Source organism: Micromys minutus (genome assembly GCF_963924665.1).
Source record: "Micromys minutus genome assembly, chromosome: 19".
NCBI lineage: Eukaryota > Metazoa > Chordata > Mammalia > Rodentia > Muridae > Micromys > Micromys minutus.
The window spans coordinates 21,832,223-21,844,890 of record NC_137954.1 but is presented as its reverse complement, the minus strand read 5'-3'; the positions used below and the strand labels follow the sequence as shown (position 1 = coordinate 21,844,890).

Sequence of the window (12,668 nt, the reverse complement as noted above, 5' to 3'; positions counted from 1 at the left end):
GAGAGCAAAGGGTTTATTTGGCTTACACTTCCATATCGAAAGTTCATCACTGGAGGAAGTCAGGACAGGAACGGAAGCAGGGCTGGAAGCCAGAGGCAGGAACCGATGCAGAGGCCACGGAGGGTGCTGCTTACTGGCTTGCTTCCCCTGGCTTGCTCAGCCTGTCTTTTATGGAACCCAAGACCATCAGCCCAGGGATGGCACCACCCAGAATGGACTGGAGTCCTCCATTGATCAGTAATTGAGAAAATGCATCCCATGTGTGCAAAACCCAAAAGGGGGTCTCCAGGACCTTGGAGCTGGTGTCTGCCGGACACATGGCTTATTACCTCACTACCCCTCTTAATTTTTAAAACTACATTTTAAAAACTTGCAGAGCTATGCCACTGGGGAAAAATAAGCCTAATAGGTTCCAAGTTTTCATAAGATTCTTAGGAAAGAGAAATACAAACAAACAGCAAAAGACACTGCTTTGTTATAGGCAGAAACATTTTTTAAACAGGATCAAATTTTACAGGACAAATTTTTACAGGATCAAACTTATTTTCAACTACTAAATATGCCAAATAACATGACTAATCTATTTTCTCTTCTTTCCCCTTTCTGGGAAGCTGTCTCAACTTCGAAACTTGACGGAACTTCTCTGTGAATCAGAGACTTTCCGTTCGATCGAGAAGTCTTGCCAGCTCTCCAACACGAGCTTCAAGAGGCTGTGTGATGACCATGTCTTTCACGTGCAACTGATTGAAGCGGCAGAGCTGGGCACTGATCTCGCCACTGGCTTACTGTACCACGACAATGTAATATCTGCAACACTGAGGGATTTGCTCACCGGAGATCCCAGGAACATTAATCTCAATATGGACTGGTAAGTTTTTTTTTCTTCCTTGGAGAAATCCTGTCTCCCAAATCGTGCCTAGCTGAATTTATTCTTCTGTTTTGTCCTAGGCTCCTGGAACAGGCGTTGCAAATGAATTACTTGGAAAATATCACACGGCTGATACCAACTGTAGAAGCCATGTTGCATGTCAACAGCAGCGCAGACGCTTCCGAGCAGCCAGGTGTTTCCCTGCCCGCATTCTAAGGACGTGTTAGGAAACAGGTTACCATCTGCAGTTTAGGAGAAGGCTCTTTTCTCAAAGTCCCCAGGCAAACCTGCTCTTCTGCCTGCCCTAACAATGAGGAACCCGAAGATTTCAAAAGCAGCTGCTTGTCTAAAGCAGACACAACAAGCTAGTAGGGACTGAGACCTGGAAGAACGTTACAGCAAAAGAGTTCCCAAAATTTAACAAGTTCGACCAATTTACCTTTTGTTTCTAGATATAGTAGAGTGCACCAGAGAACTGGCTGTGAAGGAGGGTGAAACAAGTTCTCTTCTATAAGAACAGTCTGATGAAAACAAACAAACAAACTAACTAACTAACTAACTAACTAACTAACTAACTAACTAAACTAAAATGGATGCACAGCTGTGTGCAGAAATCTCAATTCAGAACGTTATTGGTATTCTAAGCGTGGCACAGCATGCAATACACTTCTTCCTGACTCAACACCGAAATACGGTACAGAACATTCTGAGGCTCAAAATGAGAAGAACATTAAGTCTAAAAATGAAGGAGATGTGTTGCATGAGGGTAACTTAGTTCAAGAAATTGGGGCTTGAGAGATAGGCTCTTGCAGAGGACCCAGGTTCGTTTCCCAGCACCAACCTGACATCACACAGCCGTTTATAACTTAAGTCCCTAGACGTACTCTTCTGGACCCTATGGGCACTACACTAACATGATGCACAGACATACATGCAGGCAAAACACCTATACATATAAAATAAAAATCAATAAATCTAAAGAGTGCTTAAGAACAAAGCAAAAGTTTTTAGAACAGAGATTACAATCTTCTAAAAATAAAATAAAATATTGTTGACTGTGTCTAAACTGGCCCAAATGTGAAATAATTGTAATTGTCATGCTTAAAGAGCTTAAAATTACAAACTTTTAATGTATAAGCAGCATAATATTGTAAAAAAAAAATATAAACTATAGAGTTCAGGGACAAATTAAAGACAAATATCTCGTAGTTGATTTATTAAGTCTATTCTCAAATTGACACCATCATATGCTCCTTGGTTAAGAAGCATTTTGAATTTAGGTGACAGTTTAAATCAAATGGAGATGTATTTATTTAGTGGGTTATATGATCAAAGTCGTGAAGAAACTCTATTTTCCTTGGATCAACCTTGGGTTGTGGACACCTGAGGAAAATTTACAACCTAGAGCAATCTGCTAACTCAAGTTAATGGCATCGTAAGTACAAGTCTAAACCAGACTGAGATAGATCTTAAAGATGCAAAGCTTACCAAGTCTGAGAGACAGCTGCTTCTGATGAGGCATGTATGTTCAACACATGTTAATCTAGAAGTTACCTTTGTGTATCTAAAAACTGTGGCATTGAAACTGATGTGTGAACTGTGTGTGTGTGTGTGTTTTCCTTACAGGCCAATTAATAGAAATGTTTAAAAACATAGATTTGCTGAAAGAAGATTTAAGGGCACTAGGGATGTCCAACACAAGTATTGACAAGCTGCTGGCCATTCCGATCCCAGACAACAGAGCTGAGGTAAGGGTTCCTGGTTGAATGTAAAGGTCCTTTGTAGAAGTTTATGTAGCACTTAGTACGTATCAACAAGACACCAGCAGGTTGCATGTGAGTCTGATCAATTTTCCATGCAGATGGTAAAATAAGTTTCAATCTTAAGTGAAGATTGAAGTATCCTGCACATCCTTGTGTGTGTGTGTGTGTGTGTGTGTGTGTGTGTGTGTGTGCGCGCGCGCACATGCATGTGTGAATGCTTACATGTGAGTATGTTTTGTGTGTGCATGTGTGTGCACTTGTGTATATGTGCATGTGTGTGTATGTATATGTGAGTGTGTGTTTATGTATGTAGGTATATGTGTGTTTGTGTGTGTTTGTAGGCTGAACCTAGCACTGGCTACATTCTCAGCCTTAGGAGAGAAATTCGGAAGCAATGTTGTTATGTTTCAATGCTTTGTATTTATCCTTGCCTCGCCTGTTCCACACTTCCCCTCCCCCAACCCCCACAGAATGTTTTCTTCAACTGTCAGTAACCGTATCCAGTATTATAATGACATCATCTGATCTTCTACAAGGATATCAAGGTCAAACTTCAAAAGCCAAGTTAGGGAGAGAGCACAGAGATATTCACCCTTTGTTGTAACAAAACTAAAACCAAGTATTTACTTCTCCTTTCTTAAAGTCTCAGGGAGAGACTTATTATATGTGATAGTTGTTGTCAATGGGACTATGGAAAAGTTTGTGGTTCTAGTTCAACTTTTTCTGGCTGTGAAAATAAATAATGTTATTTTCTTCTTAGCTGATAATATAGTTTTCCATTCAAAATGTCTTGTCTTTTATCCCACTTCCACAGCCATTGTCTGGAAGTGTCATAAAAATTTTCCAAAAGAACTGCACAGCTTGTGGTCACATGTGACAGAGTGTGTCGTCTCTAAGCACAGCTTCGTTATTAACCAAAACTAGATTAAGTTCACGGAAGCTTCCCTCTGGAAGATATTTAAGTTGCTGCTGTCAGTGTGATTAGTTCCCTACACAAAACTCAAAACTGCTCTGCCTTGGCTTTTTCTTCCCTCCCCTGCTAGCAAGTAATATCCACTCACCTGTTCCCTTTGATCTCGCCTTTTGCTCTTTTGATTCCAAACTGTCACCTTTGTAATCAGGTCCTTGGCTCATGAAGAGCAGGACCATCTTAGTAAACAAAAGCATGAGTAGAGATCACACAGTCCGGCTGGCATTGTAAAGGAGAGAAAGATTTTCAACCTCAGTTGTCATTGTCTGTCCCCTTTGTTCTCTCTGAGCATCAGTAGAGGTGACACCTGTCCCATTGACCTACCTTCTCCTCTCACACGTCAGCATATGAACATGGCTACCTGGTAGCTGCAGTTTGCAATTTCTTTGTTCACAACTAAAACAGTTTTCTTCCTCCTCCTCCTCGAAGATAATTTCTCGGGTTTTCTGGTTGCACTCGTGCGATACGAACGTCACCAACCCCAAGCTGGAAGATGCCATGAAGGAATTCTGCAAGCTGCCCCTTCCAGAGAGATCACACCAGTCCTACCTCATTGGACTCACCCTTCTGCACTACTTAGACATTTACAATTTCACATACAAGGCAAGTTGCTACTGGTGAATACGTTGCCATGTTAGTTTTGTGTAAAAACAAATAAATAAACAGACAAAATTAAAATTAGAACAAAAGGTTAAAGATTTTAAAGCAACCATTTTAAAATTGCAAGTAAAAAAAATACACACCGAGAGGATTTTTTTAATGCAAAAATATATAAGATTCTTTGGGGTGCTTTTAAGATGCATATATTTACCTTTCCTTCATCAATTTAGTTAAGAAGCAATCATTATTTATGGTTGTGGTGAGCAAAACTCTGCTACAATGAGCAGATGCTCTGGAAGTGTTCACTCACCACAGAGCTAAGAGAAAAGTATAACCTAGAAATCTGAAAACATTTCTCTGCCAAAGTGTATACTTGAGTCAAAATTGCATACATATCTTTCTTCCCATTTATTTATTTATTCATTTTACATTCTGGTTGCACTCCACCTCCCTCCTCTCCTCTTTATCCTGCCCTTATAGGTCCCTCCCCCTCCATTACCTCCTCTCCTCCTCAGAGATGTGGAAGCCCCACCCCCTTGGGTACCACCGGACCCTGGGACATCACACAGCAGGACTGAGCACACCCTCTCCCACTGAAGCCCAGTCAGGCAGAAGGGAATCCTTGGAAGGCCAAAAGCTGAGAAAAATGTTGTTCTCCCCACTTAAATTTAGAAAATCCAGAGGTTGAGGGGATAGAAATGCTTTAGGATTAGTTACGGTTTACCATGTTCTGCACACATGCTCCATCTCACTCTCGCTGTATCCCCCATAGCAGCAGAGTGACCCTTGAAGTGTTCTTATGTCAACATTCTTGTTACTACCAGCCAGTGGTTTCCATAACCCCCCCAGGAAAGTCCTCTGTCCCATACCAAAGCCTTATTATCTGCATATACCTACTAGGCATCCTTTGGTTCAAGACAGACAGAGAGAGAGAGAGAGAGAGAGAGAGAGAGAGAGAGAGAGAGACAGAGACAGAGACAGAGACAGAGACAGAGACAGAGACAGAGAGACAGAGACCTTTTGGGTCTTGCATACTTTAAAGAGCTTTTCTTTTCCCAAAGACCTCACACATCTTTTTTGGTCTGCCTAGAACCTCTTTATTCTTAAATTGCTTAATTTACTTTTTAACTTTCATTTATTTGTATATGTTTGGCTAGAAACAAGGTTATCAAAGGCACTGCACAATAGATGTTTACCATTCTGACATTGAAAATAGCTAATTTGGAGACTGGAAGGATGGCTTGGCAGTTAAGACTGTGTAGTATTCCCCTAAAGGGTAGTATTTCTGTTCTCCTTCTGAGAGCTCAAGCCTCCATTTTTTTTGCAGTCTCAAATTATGCCTTTGCCTTTTGTATCAGTTGAATCAATCACAGAGTATCTGTTCTGTGTAGCTGGCTTCTTTCACTTAGTGTAGTATCTTTAAATTTGGTACATGTTGTAATGTGTATCAGCATTTTTTTGGCAAGTCTATACTATATTGCATTTTAAAGATAAATTTAGGTGGATTGTTCCCACTCCCAACCTGTTGGCTGTTGTAAGTAAAATCCCTATAACTGCATAACAGCCTTTATGTGGGTTTATGTATTCCCTCTGCTTGGATGACTATCTAGAAATAGAATGACTGGTTTGTTAGGTAAGTATCTCTATTTGGCTGATCGGTAGACTTTCTATAACATTTCACAAGGAGGCTGTTCTGTTTTATAATCTTACCAAGTATCCATGAGGTTCCAGTGCCTGAATATAAACCATTCATTTTCATTCCCTTTCCATTAGGTGTTTTTCCCAAGGAAAGATCAAAAGCCAGTGGAAAGGATGATGGAACTCTTCATAAAGCTGAGAGAAATTCTCAATCAGTTGGCTTCCGGCGCACATCCACTGCTGGACAAAATGAGATCCCTGAGACAAATGCATCTGCCCAGGAATGTTCCATTAACTCAGGTAGAAGAGTCACTCCATAATGTTCCTCCCAAGAAATCATTCCTGTCAGGCTAGCCTTTTATTAGGATTGGGCAAAAGAACTTCAGCTACCGATCTAGCACACAGAAGACAGAAACTCAGGAGAACCCCCCCACACACACACTTTAGCCACATCTGGCATTTAAACCACTGAAGCTTGTCATCCTCTATTAAGGTTTGCAACTCACACTTTAAGGAAATTATGGGAACTCTGAGGTCTGCCACCCTTTCATTCTATGTTGCCTTCTAGAGCACACGTAACTCCTGGAACATTACTAACTCTTGGGGCATTGTCTCACAGGCCATGTACAGAAGCACCAGGATGAACACGCCAGCAGGATCTTTCAGTACCATCTCCCAAGCTCTGTGTTCCCAAGGGATTACCACTGAGTACTTAACCGCCATGCTGCCTTCTTCCCAGAAGCCAAAGGGCAACCACACCAAGGATTTTCTCACTTACAAGTTAACTAAAGAAGAAGTTGCTTCAAAATACGGGATTCCTTTAAATGCTAGTAAGTGTGCCTCAAATTAGGTATGATAATTACTCTTAATAGCAGGAGGATTACATGTTCTGTCTCCACTTTTCAGCGTAAATGATGTATTAATTTTACCTCAGAATAAAAATGGCAAACACTTGTGCAGGACTCCATGTTCTGCCTCTTAATTCATGCCCTCGTCACAGCAGCCCCATGAGGTAATGTCTACCCTGTTGCATCTTACTGGGGCAGGAGGGAGCAAAGACAAAGATAATGAAGCTCCTGCCCAAGGTCCCTAACTTGGAGGTTTCAGAGCCATTGAGTTCTCTAAATGACAGAATGCACGGTCAGAGACCACATTAGTACTAGACATGTACCCCGAGAAGAGTATCATGAGGTGACCTGGTCATTGTGGGAACATCACAAGAACCTAGAGTAGCAGCCACCACATCTCAGGTGATGTTATTCTATAGGATCCTACCCTATATATACGCAGCCCATCACTAACAACATTGCTGTTGGCCTGCGCAGCTCTGTGGGTCTGTAGGCTACAGCATCTGTAGGTCATAACTATGAATTCTTGCCAGTACATAATGCAAAAGTGTGTTTCAAATTTGCTTGGGTCAATATTTTCCCCTAACTTTCTAGCATTCGACGTTTATATGGCCTATGGTGGAGCTGCGTGTGTGCAGCTAAGCATAACTGTTTAGTGGCGTATCAAAGTCATTCACTTGATCTATAAACTTGGAGGTGCAAAATGTGATCTGGGGGACTCTTCTGGGTGATATATGGACGTTTAGTAAAGCAGTTTGGGTTGGATCATTCATTCATCTTTTTATTCGTCCAACAAAACCTTATGAATGTATCTGGCTCCATTCTGGGAGTAGGGTTATGTGTATTTTTTTTAGAAAATTAAGTGCTGGTAAAACATTTATGGTAGAAGCAATTCTGAAATATGGTTTGAAATCCTTGTATTTCCCCTTGGCAAAATGCCATTATTTATTCTAGACTGGCTTATCAGCTTAAACTTTTGAACCTAAAGAACAATTAATTACTCTGCTGTCTTACATCAATATCAGATGCGTCCTCTCTGTTACCAATGTAGACACAAAGTGCTAAGACATAAATTTTAGGCTCTATACTCTGTACCCGTTCTCCATGAATACGTGGATTTGGAGTGTGTGCCTAGAAATGATTGTTTGGCTTTTCTCTAAATTATAATGATTGTTGCATAATAATTGTGCATATTAATTGACTGATGGATTATTTTGTCTTGCTTTTTATTTCCAGCACCATTTTGCTTCTCCCTTTACAAAGACATCATTAATATGCCTGCTGGGCCTGTGATTTGGGCCTTCTTGAAACCCATGTTGTTGGGAAAGATTTTATATGCACCATATAACCCAACTACAAAGGCCATTATGGAAAAGGTTTGGTTGTTAAACTCAATGTGTCTATGTGGTGTACTGTTTCTGTTTTTAACACAGTCAGCTCCTAAATTTATTTTAGATGATTCTGGCTTATGTCTTCTCTGCTATCATCATTGTTTGTGGTTTTTGGAAACTCTTGGTAATTCCTTACTTTGGCCCTAGATAGGTGTGCATGGCATTGGATATAGACAATGGCACATGAGAGCTTGTGGTGACATGAACTATGTGACATTTGGGAATAAAATTAGATACAGCTAGAACTCAAGACTTCACTGCATCTAAGAAAGCCAAAAAGTTTTCAGTGAATGTCGAATGTTAAAAACATATTTTTTTTTAAAAATCACACTAGAAAGAATAAAAGGGTGATTATATACCTCATTCAAATAAAAATAGCCCTTAAAGTATAAACTCTTAGCTTCATAGTTAGTTGTATAGTTTAATATCTCTTCTTTTTATCAATGACACATCTTAAGAAAGACAATGCCATTAGGCCCTACCTACCTACATTTACACCTACCTCAGTTTGTCCTAATAACATCTTGTCACTTTAAGGTTGGCCTTAAGGAATGGACATGGTGCTCCATGGTAGAGTGCTTGCCTGATGTCACTGAGCCCTAAGTTCAATCCACAGCACTGAAAAGAAAAGAAAGCATTAGTGAGGTTGGCTTAAAGACAGACATGAAGAGCACACATGTAACCTCAGTGCCTTGGGGCTGAGACTGGAGGCTTTGGAGGTTGACACCCCCTCTCAAACGAGAAATGGGGTTTGAATTACACACTGACTCTTTGAAAACACTAAAGAATGAAAGAGAGAAAAAAATCTGCCTTAACATTACCTGATCATTATATCACAGTTTGAGTGATTCCATTGTTACTCAGGGACTGTGTAGAATGCACAGGAGATTTCTACTCGGTGCTGTTACTTTGAATGTTTGTGATTTAACATCTTATTTGTCTTACTGGGTGTGAGCATCACATAATTTTGTGTAAGTGAGTCACTTTCACTGTCTCGAGTGTGGACCTGCCCTTTTATGCTTGACTTGAATCTCCTCTCCTTTATGTGGTAAAAATCCCTTCAACTCAATAGAGCTAGCTAAATTCTTTGCTTTTTAAAGATATTTAAAGAAATGTTTTAATAACATGTAGTGCATTTATTTAACTCTCAGTTGCTGGTCATTCATTTTATCTCCAAGTGACATTTTTAGATTCCTGCTAATGCAAGCATTGTGGCCAACAGAGCACATAGCATACATTCTGGCATGTTGCTATTTTCTTTCAGTAAGGTTAATGTCTAGGGTTGGAGGGTTGGAGAATATTTAATTGCTTTGTCTCATTATTTTATTTTACTGAGATCTCACTATGCAGCTTATGCAGTCCTTGAGAGTTCAGAGTCTTCCTGCCTCAGCCGGCATGTGCTGACATTATAGACACGAACCACCATGCTTGACTGCGTTTTACTTGATTAGCTCTTGTCAGACTGGCTTCCTAAGTGGCTGTGATGTACATGTTCCAAGGAAGAAGAATCAGGCACATCTCTCTTATCCTGTTTTCTGACTTAGAACATTCAATTTAAGAAGACTATCCTCTCTATGTGTGTGAACTTGACACTACTTAATAGTAAAGTGAAACTTGATATTGATAAAAAGGAAAACCTGTGAGAACTCTGGAAATACTTCCATTTTGGTTACAAATTCAAGTTGGACACAAAGCAAGCCCTAAATTTCCATGAATTTTTAGATTAATAAATAATCTTGGTCTTTATAAGATACATCATTTGAAGCTTTAAACACATAGATATAGTCTGACAATGGTTATTCTTTTTCTTTTCCAACTCTACCCTTTAAGGCTGTTGTTTTTTATATACCAAAAAAAGTCTTCTACTAAAATACATGAAAAATACAAATTGACCATATCTCTCTTGTTTCTTCATTGTTAAGTCCAATGTAACTCTGAGACAGCTGGCAGAATTAAGAGAAAAATCTCAGGAGTGGATGGATAAGTCACCGATCTTCATGAATTCCTTCCACCTGCTAAACCAGACAATTCCAATGCTCCAGGTACTGGATTACTCTGTCATATACCTCACGGGGGATTAAAATTCTCTGATATTTTAATCACCTTGATTATGAGAAGATAGTAACTTAGCATCCATATTCAATAAGTCAGAGTAACCTCCTCTTCAGAGACAGGATCTGAGACAAGATAGCAGAATTCTCATCCACATTTATAACCCCACCCTTCCCCCTAGATGTTTCTGCTTTTCTACTACTTTAGAAGTGAGAGTTCTTCCACAGGATGCAACTATAACTCACGGTGTAATCATTTTCTAAATGGTTGTAATTAATATGCTATAGATATGCTTAAGTTATCTCTCTTTTAAAATATTCTCTGATAGTTAATGTGTTTAGAATTTCTAAAGTATTAATATTGTAGAAAGCAATCAGCATCTGGAGTTCTTTAGTTGAAGCACGTGGCATAGACTGTGTACAAGGTGCTTTCATGGAAGTAGATGGACAAATGTCTTAAATTGCTTTGTAAAGGAGCAAAAGGCACACCCAGAAAAAAACATTCTAATAAACGACCTCTTACAGATTTGTTCCTCACTCAGTCACTCTTGATGCTCCTGCCAGTAGAGTTACAGGTTTGACGTTGCTGCTCTGTGCACTTTGGTTTGAAAAGCAGGGTTCAGGATTCTTTGGTTTGAAAGGCATAGTTCAGGATTTTGATTGGCTGCAAAAAAGAATCTGCAGGAATGATAGTATCCAAGACACGAAAGAAGTGTTTGCCATGCAAAGACATGGCCCTATAAAACCAATGCGACCCAAGAATATTTGGGAAAAAAATCCTGTCTTTACCATTATACTGAGCAAATGATGAACGATTTATTTCATGAACATTTGTCAGGAAAATTGTACCTAAAAGCTACTTTCTTAGAAAATAAATATAAAAAATCATTAATATGTTTAATAACCATAAAATGAAGGGCATTTTTTTTTTTTTTATCGAACATGGTCCCCACAATGCACTATTCAATGTAACAATTAAAGAGATAACTATCCTAAGTTCCACTACTCATTTACGGTGGATTTTCCAGGCAAGTCTCAGATAGCAATGTTTCAGAGTTAGAATTTTATTGCCCTGTCTCTTCTCCTCGGTGGAAGATTATTCTTTCCTCAAAAAAAAAAAAAAAAAAAAAATTCTTTCACCTATGGAGAGGGAGGAAACAGCCCACATACAGTATTTTATTAAGAAAATTTTTGTTGGCCGAAGTGCTGAATTACCAAAGGATGTACACTGCAGACAACAACGGTGCAGAATTTACTAGAACCTCCGTGACCGTCTTCACAGTGGGATTATCCGCTAACTGAAGTACCTTTACTCCCGAAAAAGAATAAATCGCTACTCTCAATTCTCAAGGAGAAACTTAGGTCTGTGAATGCAAGCGTGACACTGCCAGCTTCAGCAGATGACAAGGGTTGCTGTACAATGGCTCTGGGTCCAGTCATTAGCACAAGTATGTGCATACTCGCCAAGAAGATAGAGGTCAGAATAGTGCTCACTTTGAGGTGTGGTAAGAGTCTTCATAGTGTCCAGCTCACAGCAAAAAGAGCTAATCATGACTAACCTAGTGAAAGCCACATCCCTTAGGCTTGAAAATTGCCACAGAAGCCTTAATATTATAAATAAATTATTATTCTAAATTACCGGTGTTTTGGTGGATTGGGTTGGTTTTATTGATGCGTTTTTCCCATGGCCATATAGCTGTTCCTGTCCAATGCAGATTAGTGTGACAATAATGGACACTGACATTTCTGATTAGTCATTTATCCCCCACTTCACAGAAAGATAACCTAGAGACAGGGATGGGAGGCCTCGCAGCTGGGGATGAGGAACTAGAATACAAAACAGCTGTGAGGTCAGACGCTACGCAGACCTTGTGAATGTCACATGTTGCCTTGAAAAAAAAGAAAAAAAACCTCTGGAGAAAGAAATGCACCCTGAAACACATTATTTACAATATGTTTAAAAGGAAATAATTTATTAGCAGCGAGAAAAAAACCTATTTAATTGAATATAATTTTCTGATGTTAAAAAATAATTATGGTCCCCTCGGGGTCCTTTTAGAAATCTGAGCCATTTGTGTTTAAAGACAGAAGTCCATTCTTTCCAACCATTGTGCGCGAGCCCACAAGCAGGTATTAATAACACCCAGTGCTGTCGGTTTCTTTGTTCCAAGGCTGTATTAAGAGTGGCAGTGATTAAACATGTTTTCTCCTCACTTTGAAACTGGCTCCTGTTCTTAATTTCCAGAATACTCTACGGAACCCCTTTGTGCAAGTTTTCGTGAAGTTCTCCGTGGGACTGGACGCTGTGGAACTCCTGAAGCAGATAGATGACCTTGGTGAGTCCGGCCACGCCCAGAGCTCTCATTCGCTCTGGGCATCAAACTTAGGGGAAGGAACCCAGAGCCCTGTACCTGTGAGAGAACGTCCCTTTTCCTCTGCATTTAGTTCTTTGTTAGCTATTGGAAGAAAAGCCGGACCCTGGATATGTCTACCCGCATTTCCTGTTAATTAGTAATAGGGATGTGTGAACACTCGTGGT

At 39.8% G+C, this 12,668-nt stretch overlaps 1 protein-coding gene across 2 annotated transcripts in view; it reads left to right on the top strand.

The window, feature by feature from the left end:
* ABCA12 (ATP binding cassette subfamily A member 12) overlaps nt 1-12,668 on the top strand; it is a gene marked incomplete at both ends in the record, with an annotated part of 165,172 nt that overhangs the window by 94,985 nt on the left and 57,519 nt on the right. For both annotated transcript variants that reach the window (XM_080932869.1, XM_080932868.1), the window contains 9 exons: nt 612-868; nt 949-1,061; nt 2,495-2,616; nt 4,031-4,204; nt 5,975-6,139; nt 6,459-6,669; nt 7,924-8,063; nt 10,001-10,120; nt 12,375-12,465. In XM_080932869.1, the coding sequence (XP_080788995.1) occupies nt 612-868; nt 949-1,061; nt 2,495-2,616; nt 4,031-4,204; nt 5,975-6,139; nt 6,459-6,669; nt 7,924-8,063; nt 10,001-10,120; nt 12,375-12,465 (1,393 nt within the window). The remainder of the gene's footprint in view (nt 1-611; nt 869-948; nt 1,062-2,494; nt 2,617-4,030; nt 4,205-5,974; nt 6,140-6,458; nt 6,670-7,923; nt 8,064-10,000; nt 10,121-12,374; nt 12,466-12,668) is intronic.